General features: G+C 46.4%; 1 protein-coding gene across 3 annotated transcripts in view; it reads right to left on the bottom strand.

Annotated features, from left to right (window-relative positions):
* Positions 1-8,683: 8,683 nt before the first annotated feature.
* The window catches only part of Foxj3 (forkhead box J3), an 87,944-nt gene continuing 76,095 nt past the window's right edge, over positions 8,684-20,532 (bottom strand). For all 3 annotated transcript variants that reach the window (XM_013123451.3, XM_005083845.4, XM_013123450.3), the window contains 5 exons: positions 19,682-20,095; positions 17,420-17,521; positions 15,552-15,743; positions 13,495-13,602; positions 8,684-11,426 (listed from right to left, as the gene is read on the bottom strand). In XM_013123451.3, the coding sequence (XP_012978905.2) occupies positions 11,311-11,426; positions 13,495-13,602; positions 15,552-15,743; positions 17,420-17,521; positions 19,682-20,095 (932 nt within the window). In that variant the 3' untranslated portion in view covers positions 8,684-11,310. The remainder of the gene's footprint in view (positions 11,427-13,494; positions 13,603-15,551; positions 15,744-17,419; positions 17,522-19,681; positions 20,096-20,532) is intronic.

A 20,532-nucleotide genomic window follows, 5' to 3' on the forward strand; every position in this document is an offset into this window, starting at 1 on the left:
CCCACAGCTGGGCTGGGTCCTGCATTTACTCTGGGCCAGGCCCTGCAGATCCAGCCCTGCCCTTGAAGAAAGAGGCCCAGAAAGGTGACTATGACGACAATGACAACAGAGATAGGGCCATTTAACATGGGTGTGGGGATATGAAAGAGGCATCTCCCCCCAAGGACAGGAGGTCAAGTCAATGCAAAGGCCTGATGATGGGGTACTTTGGTCCACAGAGCCTGTGTTGGGAGCAAGAAGAGAGCTTGACCTAGAATTCTCATGGGATGCAAAGAGTAAGTGCACCCAGAGAGAGGAGAACCGGGAGGTTGGGAGCACAGGATCCAGATACCAGGCTTGGTCTCTGTGATTCAACTCTGCCATCAGGCATGCATTCAAATGCCACCACCTGTGGGTCACTGGCAGATGACTTTCCTATCAGGTTCCCTATGCAGATCAGTGTGAGCATCTCCCTGGCACACAGGAAGCCCTAGATAAAGGTGCTGTTACTTGAACAGCAGCAGCAGCAGCAGCTCCTGGTCCCCACTGTCTCCTCTCATGGCCGCTTGCCTAGCCCAGGTACAGCAGGTCCTCAGGTGGCATGACCCCCCCTCTGTCCTTCCCCACCCTGTTATCAGTGGCTGATAGGAATCTATGTGGATCTGGGCTCCTCCAACCTGACCCTGTTGGGATTGAGCATGCCAAACGCAGCATGGCTGGCTCACTGCAGGACTAGGGTGGGTGAGCCCCAGGGCCCCAGACAAAGATGTCCTGAGGCCTCCTTTTCTTCCTGCTGCTCCACAGCACTGGCTGCACACCCGGATAGCCAGGGCAAGGGACAGTATCCCTGCATGGGAGAGTCAGTGCTGAAGGGCCTGGAAGGAGAGGAGCCTGGGAAGAGACTAGAAAGTGCCTAACCCAGGGCGGCAGGGGCAGGAAACATTTGGTCCCGCCATGCTGTCCTAAGCCAGACTCCCACCCACTGTGGGGGCACGTGCAAATCCCTCCATGTACTGAGATGCGTCTTGTACATACATCCAAGTGTGTATGTGTACACTGAAGGAACATGTGTGTGCACAATGAGCTGTGTATGAGTATGTATGTTGATGCATTGAAGCATTCTGAAAGGTCTTTGTGCAAGTGTTTGTACTGGAGCGTGTGTGTGTGTTTATGCACTGAGTGTGCTGATATGTGTGCCTATGTACACCTGAGTATGACACTGAGGTGTGTGTGCACGCCTGATTATATGCGTATGTCCACTAAAGAGTACATGTGCCTACATTCAAGATGAATGTGTGTGCGCACTGAGGTGTCTTTGTGTGTACATGCTAGAAGTGTGCATGTCCTGAAGTGTGTCTGTTTATACGTGTATGTGAGGAGGTGGGCGTGTACTTCAGGGAACAGTGGTGTCTGTGTGCCAGAAGACAAGTACATGTTCAGTCCATGATGGCCTCTGCGGAGTGTTAGGTGCACATGAGACAGGCACATGCAGTTGCAGGGTACCAGGGAGCTGGGGACTGTTCCAAGGTGCACTGGGGCTGGGGGTGGCAGGAGCAAGCTGGGCTGATGAGGACTAGGCTGGGCTTTGGGGATAGTGAGTGCTAGGGTTGGGTTTGGAAGTGGATGCTGGGGTAGGACAGAGCTTGAGGTGGAGACTAAGGGGCATGGAGGCTACTGGGCCGGATTCCTTGCGGGGTTACAATTGAGTAGAGTTTGCAGGGAGGTTGGAGGTAGGGCAGGGCTGGGTTTATGATTTGGGTTCGGTCTGGGATGACGTGGGAGCATGTAAGACTGCTGGGATTTGATTTGGCTTTAGGGTGGACTGGGCTAGAGGAACCCTTTCTGACTCAAGGTGGCTCTTGTCTTCCCTAAGGTGTGGCTGTGCTTGGGGGAGGGGAAGGGGCACCCCTGCTGCCTCTTCTGCCCAGGAGTTGCCCATCTGCCTGTCAGGATGATGCAGTTCCACTGTGGGAAAGAGGAAGGAGCTAATAGGTCCTATCCCTTTGAGTCTGGCCCTACCCAACTCCACAGACTGTTCTGAGAAGTAGGAACCCCCTCTTCTTTCCATTTCTACTACTGCCCCTGGCCAACCTGGGGCCAGTTCAGTCCCGGCTCCTTTTCAGGGAACATATGACCTCATCAGCCTGCACTGAAGCTGCTACAAGTTGGACCTTAGTTGTACTCCTGGAACCTCAAGCTTGCACCCTGAATCTAGAGGCTTGTCCTCAGCACCCTGCACGCCTTGCTCCAACACTCCTTGACTCTTGTTTGGGTTTCCCATATTCCAAGGCCACCTCTCTGGCAAGCCAGCATAAGCCCATGGCCTTCCAAGTCATAGCACCCCCTGGACCTAGGCTGCATTACCATCTAGGGACAACTAGTTGCTGCCCCAAACCTCGGAGGGAAGCCAGACTGCCTGGCTGGCACTCAAGGTCATGATCTAGCCCCTGCTGGGTGCACCATTTAGCCAGGACCTCAAAGCACTACACAGGGGTGGGAGGGGGAGGTCAGAGCTCAAGCCTTAGAGCTAGGTTGCCCCTAGATTTGGTGCCAGCTTCATCTTTTAAAAGTTCCACTGCAGATTTCAGTGTTTTCTAGCAACTTTCAGGAGCCCCTGAACTCCGTAATTCCAGCTACTTCTACCCTCCGGAGGCCTTCCCATCACACTCAGCCAGCCTGCCAGGGGCCAACAGCATAAACTGTATGCCGGATGCTCAGACAAGGCCTGCAAGTCGGTGAACGCCACCATCTAGAGGGAATCAAGGAAGTCCAGGGCTTGCTTGTCCCAAGCATTGATAGCCATAGCAGTTAACAACTGTGGCTAACACTTCTTGAGACTGGCTGTGCCAAGCCCCAGGCAGAGTGCTACAGACTGACACCACTCCCAACACAACTGGCTCTTACCCCCACTGCTGAAGTTGGGGGGGGGTTCGGCTAGATGCTGGGGTACTCAGGCTTCCCAAGAAGACTGACACTGTTCCTTTTGGCCAGCAGATTTGGCTTGAAGGCTGTGCCTAGGTGACCTCATTGTGATTCCAGGTACCCATTAAGGTCAGGTCTATCTACTAGAGATGCAGTCCTACCAGGCAGGACTCCTGCCTGTGAACCCCCAGGCCTAAACCAAACAAGGCCGAGAAAGCCTGAATACACCAAGCCCCATCTGTGTGACCTTGAGATGGGTGTGATCTGCATTTTAATTCAACCTGCAAAGCTTGTAAATGTGCTTCAGAGGGTGTAGCGCTCTCTGGTTGCCATGGGAACCAATGGGAAGCCATAACTGCCTGCGAATTCCAATGGCTGTGAGCCTCCTAACAGCTCTGGCAACAAGTGGAAATGAGTAATAACTGTATAATCCCATTTTAAAGGGTGGGGGTGGCAAACTGAAGCTCAGTGAGATTGAGAAACCCTGACTTCCCAAGGCCATGCACATACAAGGCTGCTGGGTACAGCTGTATTGACTTTCTGCACTGCAGGAAGGCACAGGGCCAACAGCACACATGTAAACACAAGCTCAGGGCACCTTCAGCCCAGGGGAAGGCACAGTTTTTCAGATTTACTGCCAGGTGGATTTGGTGACAACTGTGATCATATAGCTATAAATTCCAGAACTGAATCCAATTTTCTCAAGTGCCAAAGGAAAACCTGATCTTCCCCTCCGCACGATGCGGGGCCTCCTGTATTGCTGCTGGCATCACCCACATCACACACACTCCCCCTTCAAGGGAAGGAAGAGAAGTGGCTTGCAGAGTCAGCGGTGCCCACTGAGAAAATGGATGATCAACGGTGCCCAGTGTCACCCAGGAAGTGGCAGCTGGTGGGGCTTGGAGGCCCTGGCCAGAGCCTAAGCCCAGTTTCCCCTCCTCCAGGTCCCAAGTTTGGGGGGCGATTTCTCTTAATGCTTCAGGGGGCAGCTGGGGAGTGGAGTGGGTGTGTCTGTTTGCCCAGCAGAGTCAGCCCCTGTGGCTAGCCCGGATGAGATGACACTCGTCCACCATCTGCTCCCATTCACACACAGCAGCTGCCTCCTCCTCCCCATCCTGGAGGTATCTCACTGAGACAACCTCCCATCCTGGAGGGCAGGAAGTGGAGACTCAGCTAGAGTGCCCAGCCTCAGGAGTGACACACACACACACACACACACACACACACACACACACACACACACACACACACACACACACACACCCCTCAGAGGAACCCAAGCTGAGACAGGACATGGACCGATTCCACGAGAGGAAAGCCTGGGGCTGTTTCCTGAGGCCAGGCTACATTCTGCCTGTTGGCGGAAGTGATACTTGAAGCGGATGTAGACCTGGGGGTCCATGGGAGGAGAGCTGGCCTGGACTGACGCACAGCAGGGCTCAAACAGCACCAGGCTTGGGCACTTGCCTGGTGACAGTAAAAAACCGTTTAAGACCTTGGCAGAGGCACTCTGTACAAAGACACTTTGTGAGCTGCAACTGATAAGCAAGCATACTGAAATGAGAATATTCCATCTCCGCAGGTATGGGTGAGGGGGGGTAGGGAGACAGCCGTTTTGGGCAACTTGGTCCGGGCAAAGGGAAGGGAGGAGGGAAGTTCCTCTGGATCTATGTGCAGTGTCCAGCTGCCATGTGTCTTCCACTCTGAGGTAAGGAATTCTGCTCCCATGTTAAAGAGGAAAGTGAGGCTCAGGGAGGTAGTGTCTTGCTCATCAAGAATCCTAGAACCTAACTCCAAAGCTCATTTTCTCCCCACTGCCTTAAGCACCAGTTGTGCTGGGACCTGAGGTCTGCAGTGATCTAGACTGCAGGCCAAATGACAAGGGATCCACTTCTGCTAGGATGAGAGTCTCGACAGGCGCAGGCACAAATCTAGCTCGAAACACTACCCGGGAGGGCGCAACAGGCATGTGATGAGTCTCTACAGGAGACTCGCAGGGCCCAACGCCAGCAGCACCTGGGTAAGAAGCTTGATCCCAGGTGAGCGTTGCCTAGGATACAGGACCTTAAGAGGAGAGAGATGCTCCTAAACAGAGTCTGAGGAGCCTCCCACCCTTCTGACCTGTCCTTCTACCTCCAATCTGCTGAGCAACTCTAGCAACTGATGTTTGGATCCCCAGAACCCACATTGATGCTGGGTGGGCTGGCAGCCTTGGAAGGTGGAGATGCAATCCCCAAGGCAAGCTGGCTAGCAAAAGTATTATCTGAGAGCTTTGGGTTTGGTCTGAGAACCCGTCTCACGGACCTGACCTCAAATCAGGGGCCTCCACAAGTATGCACACCTATATAAGCATATATTCACACATGTGGACGCACGCATGCACACGTGCGCGCGCGTACACACACACACACAGCCTCACACACCTATGCTCGAGTGAACCAGTACCATCCCTACCACCTGAGCATCATGCAGGCATGGGGAGAGAAGCCGAGGTTTCTGACATCTTTATTAATAGTCTGGGACAGGAAGTTGCTCTCTGACCTTGGGGAGAGGGGTTACTGAAGGCAAGCAGCTGACATTCTTCAATAGGGAAGTAGGCAGGCTCCAGGGTAGGGTGGGCTGGGGAGAGGGCGGTCAAGGGCACCTGGGCCTGCTGTGGAAGAGGAAATCGGAGTCTCTGGAAAGCAGAGACCAGACTGAAGCAGATCTGGGCTCTGGCCTCCCCCTCACACCAGCAGTGACCTTTGGGCCAACACTTCACCTCTCAGAGTGGCAATACCCAGCAGTAAAAGGCAGATAATGGCACTGACCTCACGAGGTGGCTGGGAGTGCTGAGGCAGATAATGGCTGTCAAGTACCGGGCAGGGAGCTAGCAAATGGTGGCAATAATCATTAGGCGCCCGTCGGAGCAGTGCATGGGGCACCATCCGGGCCCACAGGCAGGGCTGGGGAGGAAGAGGTGTGGGGCTGCCTGTGAGAGGAGTATCAGCCCCTTCCCTTCATGAGCAGGTTCCAGGTCGGCAGATCTGGGGTGACATCCCCTGGGGGTGGTGAGCTTCATTATGATCCAGTCAAAGCAGCTGTGAAGCAACCCCACATGGGGCTTAGGCTGAGAACTTCGGGCTTGGGCTTCTCCAGCCATCGGTTACCACGCAGAGGAGGGAACACAGACAGAGAGGGTTGACTCCTCTTCCTATGTAAGCTCTGGGGGCTGCAAAGGGGCAGCACAGCTCAGAGTTGAAGGAACCCTTCTGGAAAACAGGCAAGCAGCTGGCAGTACCGCCCCCTGGTGGCCAATGGCACTTCCTGCAGTCTTTGCCTTATGCGATTTTTGTTGTTTTTGTTTTTCAAGACAGGGTTTCTCTGTGTAGCCCTGGCTGTCCTAGAATTCACTCTGTAGACCAGGCCTGCCTCAAACTCAGAGATCCACCTGCCCCAGTCTCCTGAATACTGGCATTAAAGGTGTATGCGACGATTTTAAACACCTGTTTTTTGTTAGAGCAGGATGACCCTGGGCAATAAGTTAGTTCTCCTCTCTCTCTGTCTCTCTCTCTGTCTCTCTGTCTCTGTCTCTCTCTCTCTGTCTCTGTCTCTCTCTCTCTGTCTCTGTCTCTCTCTCTCTCTCTCTGTGTGTGTCTCTCTCTCTGTCTCTGTCTCTCTCTCAGATGCTTTATTAGTTTGAGACAGGGTCTCTTTGCACAGCCCTAGCTATGCAGACCAGACTGGACTTGAACCCAAAGAGATCTTCTTAACTCTGCCTCTTGTGTGCATGGATTAAAGGCCAGTGCCATCAATTCATAGTGGAGATATGGCAATTAGGCCCAGGGATTATTTTCTAAGAGTGAATACGATGATCTCCAGGTATTTGGGAGAAACAGCAGCTGTCCATCCTGTACTGGAGCCCACGTTGTGTGGGACATTGCTTAAGAGCTGGGAACTGGCAACTGCCCTGATGGGGGCTGGAATCTGGTTTGCATGCAGCCAATCACTTTTCCCATGTTGATTTGACAACTGATTGGGGGGTGGGGAGAGACAACACAGGAGGAAGTTGAAAAATCTCTCGTGAATTTATTCCAGAAGAAATCAATGCAGGGACTGTCTCAGCAAGTCCATGTGCTGCCTGTTCTACTTGGCTGCGGTCTGTCCCTAAGCTCCAGAGGAGGCTGCTTACCACCTCCGAGGGCAGGGCACACGGCAACTGCACCAGCCATGGTCACACTCATGTGAGATGCTCTGCTCACACACATTTAAAGTCTTTGCTCTCGCAGAGCACCCTGCAGCTGCAGTGTCCCTTACTTCTCCAAAGCTGTCCCTTCTTTACACAACAGGGCCACACCACCACCACACCCTCAAGTTACGGTAGTCAATGTATACATGAGGAGTCGGTCAGAGGACAACTTGTACAAGCTGGTTCTCACCTTCCAGTATAGATGAGGGGCCCGAACTCAACCACCAATCCTGGGGCAAGTGGCTTTACCTCCTGAGCCATCCCTCCCACTTTTTTACACGAAGTCTGACTGCTGCCAAGTCAATGATCCTTTCCCTCAGTTTTCCCAAAGTAGCTGTGTGACTTGGCACAAGCTTCCTTTACTGAGTCTGAATACTCTCAACAAAATATGATGGTAGGAACTGAAGAGATGGCTTGGCAGTTAAGAGCACTGGCTGCTCTTCCAGAGGTCCTGAGTTCAATTCTCAGGATCCACACGACAGCTCACAACTTGTCTATAACCCGTTACAGGAGATCAGAATCTGTATGACCTCACACAGATACACGCAGGCAAAACACCAATGCATAGGACATAATTAAAAAAAATGATGGTAGCATTAATCACTTTTCTAAGGCCCTTATGATGGTTTGTCCAGGACGTTTTACCCAGCTGGCATGGGTCACATGTAAAGACTAGCCCTCAAAGTTACATGCTAAAGCTGACATGACTACTTCCACTTCCTCTGAGCAGGTAAGGTTTACCCTAGCTGCATATCAATCAACAAAGGTAACCAAAACTTGCCTGCAATGGGAACACAGCTCTCAGGCTTGCCCTCTAAGAGATCTGTGTGTACACACACACAATGATGAGTAGTCACTATCCTTGGCTTTGGCAAACTGTGGAGCTGAAAAGAACTTTGGAGTCTGAACCCATGACTTGAGGTAAAAGCTGAGGCATGCTCTCCTTTCTGAGCCTGTTCCCATCTGTAAAAACAACACTGATGGCCCCTGCAGTGTCTGTGACTTAGAAGCTTGGGATACACTGCCAGAGGGAAGAGGCTCTCCTCTCAGATGAAAGGAGACTCTGCGTCCATGTACAGGTCTCCAAGCTTCTCGTCTATTGCTGAGCCCTTTCTAAACCTGCTCCCACCAAAACCTCCAATCTGCACTCTAACGGAGTCCCCAGGCAGGGTGCAGAACACCATTGTCAGGGAGATAAACACTGGTCCCAGACGCTCTGGGCCTGCAATACCTTCTCTGAGGGGCATTCTACAGCACTCTTCTCCTCACCAGGGGCTGACCTCCCAGGCCAGGTGCTGCTTGCTCCTTGACCTGGGCAAGCCTGTTCTATTAAAGGCAGGAACTGTGCTTCCCTCACCTCTGGGTTTCTCTCTGGAGAGCTTCCCCCAAGTGTCTGCTCAGGAGTGATGCACAGAGATTAAACAAGTTTAAGCTCAGTGTTAAGGCAGCAATGCATGGGCACAGTCTCAAACGCCCAAGAGCTCTGTGGCCACAGGTTCCAATCTATCTGGCTCCCTCAACTGTAGCAAATGACACAGACCATCAGGCTGCAAATACAGTTATCATAATATATTTATTTTAAGTGCCATCCATGCATATCAGTTCTGGCAGCGACAATCCTAATGACACTTGGAATATTTCTTTACAGCACTAAACGGTTACAAAGAATGAGTGCCACTCACCATCGGCAGAATATGAAATCGTGCAATAGGAAAACTGTAGAAACATTAAAACACTGTTCAACAGCAGCACAGAGAGCAGGTTGTTTCTGCACAAAAGCCAATGCATGTCACCACATATATACAATATAGGTATGTACACATCACCCTCTCAATGAACATATCAAAATACTCTATTCCATTTGAAATTATCCCAAGATCGATCCCCTCCCACGTCAAAGGACATCTGAGAGACACGTATTAAATATTTACAGGAACACACAAGAATACATTTACATTTCAAACACTGCCACAAATGCCAGTCGGACTCTTCTCTTGGACAGAGCACCCATCTGTTTATGTATGTTTATTACTCTTTACCCCAAAGTTTCTAGTCAATTTAAGCCCAAGAGAACTTGCTCTGTATCATCAATTGCCAACAGAAATGGCCACTAGAGGGACTCTGCACCCAGGTAGCCCTGCCTGGCCACAGCCCAGTGGGCCTGATCCTGGGGAACAAGGACTACAGACAGAAGAGTGGTGAGTCTAGACTCAAGTGCCATTCTGGGTCAGTTTAAATATTAATAAATATGTCAATCACTGCAAATCAGTAATAACAGCCAAATGGAAAATTAGCTTCACATAATTTGTAAAATCATGATCAGTGGTCCTACTCAAGTCATTCTGTTTCAGAGACTGCAGTGCTCCAACACCCAGTTATTTAAAGTGCACACTGCTAGTAGCAATCCCAGTCATGGAGCAGCTGTTCTGGTGTCCAGAAAACAGAGACTTGAGTAAACTACCGGGAACCCTATCTTCCCATGCTTTCCTCTGCTGACAGCCATCTCATCTCACCTGGTCCTACTAAGAGAGGCCTGTTGGCTGCTATTTGAGAATTCTGATTTTCACTTATGTGAGGAGCTGTATCTGAGTTTCCTTTTCATGCCAAGTGGGACCCAAACAACAGAGACGCACAAAGCTCTCCGATGGCTTCCCAGTGATTCATTCAGGCAACTCACACCCCCACACCCACCCCCCCTCTCTCCCTCTCTCACACACACACACACACTCACACTTCACCACAGACTTGCTGAGGCTTAGTTAACATGATTTAGCATTGCTGAGCCCAAAGACACTAACAAGCAACTGGTGAGCAGTTATTTCTCCTTGATTTGACAGAATCTATTTCCTCATTAAAACAAAATTTTTCCCCCTGTAAAGAACCAATTAGAAATCTATTCACTGCGGGGAGAATCTCCTTTCTCCTACTTTCATTACAAAATCAATACAATCAACCCATGCAAACTGTGATGACATGAGACAAACCGACTGACAGAAGCTCCAAGACGTTCCTTTGTTGGGCACACACAGACCCAACAGCAAGTCACAAAGTCACAGCACTCAAGACTGAAGCAGACTCTGGAGCTACAGCCCCTCCCAGCACTATCTAAAATAGTGGGGACACTGCTGTATAAACCCTGCCTCTGTGCTCTGCTGCCTAAACAGACTGTGGTTCAAATTCCAGGAAATGCCTTTGTCTCCATCAGCAGGAAGGCTAAGTAAGAAGGAAGCATAGTCACCTGGTAAAAGTGATGATAAAGAGAATGACAAATATCTCTTGATTGTCTTTGTCTGTAAACTTTTATCCAGAAAACAAAACAAAAACATGCTTTCAGACAAATTTCTTCCTAGAACCCAAAAGAGCTGTGCATTCACAGAAAGTAGCAATAAATATTAAAATAACACTTTTGAATAATAAATACTTAAATGAATATGGAGACAGTGATTTGTTTGAAGAGTCAAGCAATACCCAGCTTCAATTAGTCCACACATTTCAGAGCTTTCAAAATGCAGCTGAGGAAACACACTGACAAAGTACAGCACACACTCTACAACTCCCTGCATTACAAGCTTGCTCAGGAACAACAGACCCTCTGCATTGCGGAGAGTATCAACTCTAGGTTCCATGACTTACTCTCTGGAATCCATGATTGCTCCTATTTCTGGGGATTAATAAAGGAAACTGGGCTTTGGAAAGACCGGTTTCCTTTTAGCTCCCTACACTGTCTGAAAGCATCCTGCAGAAAATGGCCTAACAAGGAATAAAAATTGACAGTAACTTTCTTGTCAAGACATAACAGTCCCAATTAGAAAAAACTTGAAGCCTTTCAGTAATGTTTGTACATGTATTTACACATATGTATCTATAAACTGCTTGCAGCAAAATAGGCTCTGTCTGAAAAATCAGTCTGGCACTTGTGGTTAACATCAAACTGACACAATATGCAAAAAGCTGTCCAAATCACAACAGTTAAGAGCTACAGAGGGCACTGGAGGGAGACAAACATGTAGTTCTTGCTTGGGTCAGATAAAAGCAGTTAAGTTACCCAGCTAGAATCTCTGATTGTCTTCAAAATGAATTTAGATAGCACTGGTAACCGCTTTGTTCTCTCAACTGGACTCTAATCCTTCCTTTCACTGAACAGAAAGGATGCTGGAGTCTGCTCTCTTGCAGAAACAAGCCTACACTATTGAATCCCAATCAAAGTCATCCTGTATATCATCTGGAGGCAAAGAGCGCCGCATCTGGAAGGCTTGGGAAGGCATCATGTGCTGCTGGTTCATGGCTCCGTGATGGCCTAGAAAGAAGAGAGAGAAGGCAGTGTCAGCAGTGACCTGAGTAGGGAAGTTAGGATGTCCTATGTGCTAGGACATGAGGAATAAGGACATTGCCTGGAATCCATCAAAGGCCTTCAACAAAGTTGTTCTTCCAGTCCTTATTTTCTAGTAAGGTGAACAGGGTTACAGAAATTACAGAAACCCAAGTATAATGATACACACATGCAATAAACACTCAGGAGAAAGAGGCAGAAGGGTCACCCAGACAAGGCCAGTCTGGGCTACATAGGCTGACTCCAAAAATAGAAGATTTAAACTCAGTCCACCTGACTCCAAAACACAGTCTTCCATTTTATTAGCCTGTAGTAAGGAAGGCATGAGAAAAATGCTGACAGTCATTTCACTAGTCTGCTACATTCTACTCTAACGTGACTCTAACGTGTTTCAATAACATCAATCAAGAATGACACCAGATGACTGGAGAGATGAGTCTGTGAAGAGCACTGGCTATTCTTTCAGAAAACCCAGGGTCTATTCCCAGCACCCACATGGTGACTCACAACTCCAGGTCCACCGGATCTGACACCCTCTTCCTGACTTCCTTGGGCAACAGGCACTCAAGTGATACTCAGGCAAAACACTCATACACCTAATTTATTTTCCTTTAATTCCAGCATTCGGGAGGCAGAGGCAGGTGGATCTCTGTGAGGCCAGCCTGGTCTACAGAGTAAATGCCGGGATAGACTCCAAAGCTACACAGAGAAACCCTGTCTCGAAAAACTAAAAAAAGTCATTGGTGTACCACTGAAGATATACTGGGACATACAAAATTTACTATCAACAATCCTTCTATTGTTAGAACTAAAGCAAATCCTTTGAAATGCTGTAAAATTCTTACTAGATTTTTAAAAGATTTATTTATTATATAAATACATACAGTATCCTGTCTGCACCTATGCCTGCAGGTCAGAAAAGGTCACCAGATTTCATTACAGATGGTTGTGAGCTACCATGTTGTTGCTGAGAATTGAACTCAGGACCTCTGGAAGACCAGCTAGTGCTCTTAACCACTGAGCCATCTCTCCAGCACGTTACTGGATTATTATTGCTGTTTGTATTCTTAAAAAACTATACTCAGGAGGCAGAGGCAGGCAGATCTCTGTGAGTTCGAGGTCAGCCTGGTCTACAGAGCTAGTTCCAGGATAGCCTCTAAAAGAATACAGAGAAACCCTGTCTCGAAAAACAAAAGCAAAAAGACAAAAATTTAAACTACCTGTTATTTTTCTCATGAATCTTTTAACATATGATTTTACAAAATGCTAAGCTTTTCAGTATTATCATACTGTATGTAGCAAATGTGCCCATATGTCTTTATTTAGCGAAAGGATACATCCTCACTGCATGTCAGGCTCTAATTTGAAGCCACGACAGGAGAATGGCAACCTGGCTTTCTGGCTTGAGCTCTAGCCACAGTGTTGCACTGCGCGCACGCGCGCGTGCGTGCGTGAGTGTGTTTATGTGCACGTGCATGCACATACCACATATATGTGTATAACAGCAGACATATTCCTCTCCTCTCATCCAGAGCACATCACTGAGCACAGGCCCTTACTTCCCCACTACCCCATACACACAGGTCGCTTCAGGTCTCTCACACCCTCACTGGCAGACACTGCTTGGTGTCTTCTCAGATAGGTAAAGTAAGTGAGAGGCAGTGTCAGGACCTGAGTCTTTGTTTAACTGCTCATCAGCCTGGAGTTCTGGGCAGCTTCCCTCCCAACCCCAATTCCTCATCTGGTTCCTTCCAGTTCTAACAGCATGTCCTAGTCTCCTAGCCACTGTGACTTATCATACTTTTAGCCTGGAAACTATAGTTGGACTACGTCTCTGGAATCAATAGAACAAAATCCACAGAATCAAGTCAAAGCAGGCCTCTGAAAGCTGCATTAAGCCGTGTTAAAGCAAAATCCTCAAGTTATTCTGCACCCTAAGCTATAAAAAGAGAGTTCATGCCTTCTCAAAGTAGCTCCATTTACTTTAGGACAGGTCAAACTTTTCAGTGTTAAACTCTAGGTCCCACAAACGTACCTGCCATCGTAGTTCCTGGAGTGCTGAGCGCCTGTGGGATATGAGGATAACCAGGGGGTGGCATCACCGAGGGAGGGAGATTTTGCCTGGAATCTATGTACAAATTTCCTAATCAAATTAAAAAAATAAACAGAAGAAGAGAAAACATGTTACCACCATCAGCAAACAAAGCAAGCATTAGAATCTTGATAGAATGGTTACCTTCATGAAGCAAGTAAGTAAGGCAATCAGTGAGGAACGAAATTATTCCTTCTGAACTGGAGTTGGCCAGTGAAACAGGGTGCTAGGCTAGATGTGGAGCACACTGGCATAAGCACATAGGCAAGGACATCTACAGTTGTCATTTTATTAAAGTTCAAAATTATTTCTACACCCATAACCTTACTTGATCCTCCCACTACCAGACAGAAGTCATCCACTTCTTTCTAGAAGTCAAAGGAAGCTCAAACATTTAAGCAGGCTTCCCAAGGGCACAAGTCTCGTAGAACCAGGACTTAGAATCCCGGTGTCTTGGCTCAAAAGCTTTTTTTGCTGCTTCCCATTCCTCTACTACCCTGAATTTTCCCTTTGACTTGTCTGTAGAGTTAGCAAGGACTGATTTGTAACAATAAAGACATGCACAAGGGCACAACTAAGTCAAGTAAAGGTGACTTTAGAATGTATCACAAATTTGCAAATGAGAAACATAGACCTCATTTAAAAGGAAATCTTAAAGCATTTTCACTGAAAAGAGCCATCAAGTTTAACAGCTCAGAAGGGTCAATTGCATCACATCAAATGGAAAATACTGAGGGAAACGGCATCATGACCCCTCCCTAGTAATTAATTCTAGAGCAGAAAACTATAAAGCTAGCCTTCATCCTACCACCTGGAATTTTGAGAAGGCCATGTCAAAGGAATGCTAGTGTCTCACATAAGTTATACTTAAATTCAACCAATGCAATGAAACTAAAAAGCAACCACTATGCTTCCTAAAAAAAGGAAGAAAAACCTATCCCTACTATTAATGAGGTAAGGTACATTGGATTTGGCTGCTCCCAAGATTTCAATGGCTATAGGAAAGCCAGACCTGTGCCCAGGCTTGAGATGGCCTCAGAGATGACCTAGTCCAACATCCACTCTACTCAGACATGGGGAAATAGGAGCAGAGAAGAAATTGACAGAAGTGAGGGCAGACTCTAAATCTAAGCCCAGGTCATTACCTCCAAGATAACTTGCTTAAATTCTGTTACATTCCTAACACTTTTATTTTTACAGGGAAAAACAAAACATGGAGACAAACAAAAGCCATAATTTCTCACTTTTCCATGCCCTCATTACAAAGTCCACACATTGACAGTTTGACACTATGTGCATTCTTCAAAAGAACCTTGAGCCGGGCGTTGGTGGCGCACGCCTTTAATCCCAGCACTCGGAAGGCAGAGGCAGGCGGATCTCTGTGAGTTCGAGGCCAGCCTGGTCTACAAAGTGAGTTCCAGGACAGCCTCCAAAGCCACAGAGAAACCCTGTCTCGAAAAACCAAAAAAAAAAAAAAAAAAGAACCTTGAACTTTCAATTTTAACATCCTTAGAAGATTTAACATTCTGATTATTGCTGCCAAGTCTACACAACTTTCAAGTGAAATAATTTCATAACTATGAATTTTTTAAAAACCTAAGTATCCAGCCAGGCATTGGTGGCGCACACCTTTAATCCCAGCACTCAGGAGGCAGAGGCAGGAAGATCTCTGTGAGTTCGAGGCAGGCCTGGTTTACAGAGCGAGTTCCAGGCCAGCCTCCAAAACAATACAGAGAAACCCTTTCTGCAAAAAAAGAAAAGTAACCCTTATAGACTTGCTTAATAATGATAAAAAGTTAAAGGTGACAAAGGATAACAGTAAATAATTCAAACAAATCACAACAGAATAGCCTTTTACCTCAAATTTTCAAAGACACACTTGAATCATTTGCTCATGTCTTACAAACACCACACTGTAGATGGATCAACATCACCCTGAGACTCGACACATACCTGTGGCCTAGGACAGTGAATTTATGTAAGTGTACTCAAGCCCATACCTGCCCCAATGTGTTGGGAAGGCTTTGCTGGGTGCATGGCACCATGACAGACATTCTGCTGAACGTTGCTCTGTGAGTGGATAAGGCCAGTCTGTGTGAAGAACTGATTAAGAGAGGAACAGAGATCAGCGAACTGAACCTGATCTAATGACCAGTTCTTGAGATCCGCCTGCCTCATGCTCTCCATCAGACCTACAAGGAAAGACGTGGGATACAGTGAGCAAAACGCTAATACTACAAGCAAACACCAATGCAAGTCTTTCAACCCCCAGTCTTCACTTAATTCATGTGATGTGGCTATTTGCTCATGCAATGGAAAATGGCATTTTGTGATATTTAATGCTAGGCTTGAAGCACTCAGACCTTGATTCAATTCACCAAACCTGCATTTTAAAAAAGAGCCAGATTGGGTGGCATACTTATAATCTTGGTGTTTGGGGGAAGTGAAGACAGGTCCCTGGGACTCACTAGCCAGCCAGCCTAGCCTACTTGGTAAGCTCCAGGCCAGTGAGGGACCAGAGCTATATGAGGACTGAGTTTGGATTCCCAAAACCTGACTAAAAGCCAAGTGCTGTGGCACATACCTATAATCCAAGCACAGAGAAGCTGAGGAGGGGAGCAGCAGAGAGAACAAGAACAGGATGGAAAAACACACGATGGCCACCACACCCATACACGCACGCACGCACACAGGCACGCACACAGGATCAGGAGAGGCCAACCACTCTAGTTAAAACAGCGAGCTTCAGGTCCAATGAGAAACTTTGCCTCAAAAATAAGGTGGAGAACTAACTGAGGAAAGAGTTCAATCCCTGGCCTGCACATGTGCAAGCACATCTACATATACCACATACACATAAGTAGGCCAAAGAGATGGCTTATTGTGGGATAATCTTTCAGTGTGTTGTAAAGACATGTTAAGGCACCTTCTGAATGTTTTAATAAAGAGCTGAAAGGCTAATTACTAACTAGTAGGCAGAGAATAGGCCAGATTTTTCCAGGGAGAGAGAAGAACTCGGGAAGAATATAAGGCATGTGGATACAGTATGGAGGAGAGTTAACGAGGCACATGGCAGAATATAGATTAAGATAAACGGGTTAACTTAAGTTATAAGAGCTAGTTGAGAAAAAAAAACCAAAGCTAAAACTAGTAATAAGTCTCCATTTGGGGGCTGGCAAGCCAAAGAAAGTCCAATGAGAAAGCTTGCTACAATGGCTCAGCTGGAAAAAGTGCTTTGTTGTGTAAGCCTGATAACCTGAACTCAATCCTTAAGAGGCCATGGTAGAAGGACAGAATTGATTCTCCAGAGTCACCCTCTGATCTGTGCATATGCATGCATGTATGTGCTGGCACTCCTTATTCACAGGACAATAAATGGGGGGAAAGTAAAAAGTGGACAGCAACTAGGGAACTACACTTGTGATTGTCCTATCGCTTCAAAAAGCAAGCACACAAGCAAAGGGAGACAGACTATGTAAAACCTGATTCTTTTAAACACGGATAAGATTCCTGCACAACTCTTGTATGTAATGTTTTCCTATATCAACTGGTCAATTTATTAGAAGTTTTTATAAATGTCCTTTAAGAACACTTCCACTGCAAAGTTGTATCTTTATATAAGATGATGCTTCTATTCTTTCTCGAGACAGAATCTTGTTATATATCCCTGGCTAGAGCAGTATTTGCTACACAGTCCATAGCTGGCTTCACTTTAACAATCCTCCTACCTCAGCTTACCAAGTGCTGGGAGAGCAGGCACATATCTACATACCTATCAGGAGATGTTGATTTCAACAACAAAGAAACAACGCTCCAGAGAAAACAGATTCATGGTATTTGGTTCTATGTGAAAGGAACCAACCCTTACCTTGGAACTGTGAAAGGTCTACATCTGACCAGTTAACACTGCTGGCAATTCGACAGCTTTCCTTCAGCATATCGAGTGTTGCATACCAATCGCTTGAAACACCTAGAAAGCAATGTTGACAACACTGTTAACTCTGGGATCGTGACTGCTACAAGAATACATATGGGAAGACAGCAAGTAGTCTTACTTCTGACATTGGCTAATCCCTGTTCACTCTTAGAAAGGGATGTTTACCAAGTCTACCAGGCCCTGGGTCAATCTCCTCTGAGAGACACACAAACTCGCCATTTCCCAAAAAAAAAAAAAAAAAAAAAAAAAAAAGAAACAGAACCCAGATAGATGGCCTAAGATCCCCTCAGTGAACTTGAGACTTGAATGCTGGTCTTTTAATCTCTATTCTAGCAGTTTTCAAATAGCCATATCACCTTGTAAGCAAAATCTGGTACCGGCCCTTTCATCTGTGCAGTATAAATAATGAACAGGAGGAAAACTCATGCAAGTGAGTATTCTTTCCCCCTTTAGAACTTCATTTTCCTACTTTGTAACTGACCTTAGATGACACATTACTGCTGGAGATAAAGCTGAGTGGTGAAGCACGTGCCTAATGTGTGGTGAGGCCACAGGTTCAATCTCCTACACCACCAAAAAGCCATTCTCTTCTTAAGTTATAAAGGACAGTTTCGATTTAGAAGCAACACAGTGTAGGGAAATGGTCCAAACTACGGAACTGGATCAGAACATATAGTGAGAGGGATGCTAACAAGCTTAGGCAACCTTAGGAATGAGAAATGCCTTAACAAAGTCTTCCAGAAGTGAGTAAGTGCTACCCCACTGTATAAACATTGCTGGCTTTAGTCCTTTTTTGAATGAATACCTGTTGTTATGGGTATGAAAGTAAGGTCAGTATACGAATCCAATTTCTACCACCAATTGGCAGTGTCATCTTTATGCAAATGGTTTCAGTTCCTTTGAGCTGTGCTTTTCCTATCTATAAAATTTGCTAAGTTAGCCAGGCAGTGGTGGCGCAAGCCTTTAATCCCAGCACTCGGGAAGCAGAGGCAGGCGGATCTCTGTGACTTCAAGGCCGGGCTGGACCGACAGCCTCCAAAACAATACAGAGAAACCCTGTCTCATAAAACAAACAAACAAAAAAATTTTGCTAAGTTATACTTGATTTGGAAGGATGACAATATATTTGGGTTGTCTAGTACACAATGGATACTCAAGTAGCTTTCATTCCTGCTCTTATCCTTCTAGTTCTATTAAAGAACAATTGTTTAGTCCTATGCCATACACATAAGATGTATAATTCACTGGAATGAATTATTATCAGACACACTGTGATTCCTTCTGAGTCCTTCGAGGTTTTTTCTCCCTATAATGTGCCACAGGCAAAGAAACCTATGAAAGTACCAATTGTTAATTCCAACCGAACTTTTTCTCCCTAGAGCCACACTTCTATTTCCTGAAACTACTCAACCTGCTCATTAATCATTCCCTCAGAACATATGAAGAACAGGCTTAAATTTTAGAAGGATATATTGATATTAGTAAGTTACACAATACCATCTGCCTTGTTCCTAAAGAGTTTTAATACTATAATACATCTTTCTCAAGTCATGTATCAAAAAAACCTGCAAAATGTTTAGGAAATATTCCAATAGGCAGAAATTTTCAATTATATTATAGAATCTACTTAAATTTAACTAGGAAACAAAACCAACCATTAAAGTCAAACATAAAAAAAATAACAAGTATTTGTTTGACAGATTACTCATTTTGATTTTTTGTTTTAGTAAACTAAAAGGTAAACAAACCATGGGTTTTAGACTAGCTCAGACCACCTGCTAAGAAACTACTACAAACAAAAACAACATGTAGTTTGTCCCGAGTCATGAAGAGTCGAAACAAGGATTCAAACACATGTGTCTTCATGTGTTAACTTGTGCTGTTCCTTTTACACTTACATGGAACCACAAGACTGCAAACAGATTACACATTCCAGTCTTTCAAATCTCACTAGAAGCAGTGGCCAGGGCAATGCCAGAATCTAAAAACCTCTAAGGCTGAGTTTGCCTATGTTGTCAATGTATTTTAATTAAAGAACTCTTCAGGTCATCCATGGGTTGAATGAGATGTAACTACAGGACTACAGTAAAGAGGAAAGGAAAACAAGCAAAAATGGTTTCAGTGCTACAGGAGGCCCAAATAACAAAGCACAGGTCTAATTCAGTTACTCAAACACAAGCAGAAGAAACTTACCAGAATTACAGGACACCTGCTGTGGGGGTGGGGGTGGCTGATGTGCTAATGTCTGATGCTGATGGTTTGGATGATGCTGTATATGCTGATGTGGGGAGGGGTGCTGGGTGTGAGGTGACTGGAGCTGGCTGTGTTGCTGTGGGTGTGATGCTGGGTGCTGGGGACGCTGTGGATGCTGTGGTAAACCATGCGGTCGATGGGGTGTGTGTGGAGAGGGCTGTGTGTGCATTTGGGGATGGGACAGCGAGACCTGTGTAACCGAATTACTGCCTGTGGCATTGAGGCCACTGTGACTGTTGGGTAGGTTGCTTTGGTTACTGTGTGGGTGAGAGCTCACTGTACTGCTAGGAGAGTGTTGATAGGAACATGAAGTGTGGGACTGCTGGGAAGATTCAGAAGGGATGCTCATCAAACCTAAAAACAGAATAAGAGCATTCATGGTCAGATTTCCTTCTATCTTATGACACTTGCAATAGTATTATTTACAGAGCAAGGCATGCATATGTGAGGAAGCAACACTCGAACACACATGTACGCATGCACACACAATTTTTTCAAGTGCCACAAATAAACCCACAAACTCCAGTGGTTACCTCATTGTTAATGCTAGTCAGAACAAAAACAAAACCTATGTATTCATGTAGTGTAAACACCACCATTCCAATATTCCCATGTGCCACAGATGTGGTATGAAAATTCTTTAGCACAGTGCTCTAGGATGCCCTAGTAGTCAAATAAACTCTGCATGCAGGGTGAAATTAATATGTTGTTCCTTTGCTACAACATAAATACACAGAGATCAGTAAGCCACAAGAGGCATAATACAATCTCACCCAAACCTCATCATAACT

This window comes from Mesocricetus auratus, unplaced genomic scaffold, assembly GCF_017639785.1.
Source record: "Mesocricetus auratus isolate SY011 unplaced genomic scaffold, BCM_Maur_2.0 Super-Scaffold_100014, whole genome shotgun sequence".
NCBI classification, from domain to species: domain Eukaryota; kingdom Metazoa; phylum Chordata; class Mammalia; order Rodentia; family Cricetidae; genus Mesocricetus; species Mesocricetus auratus.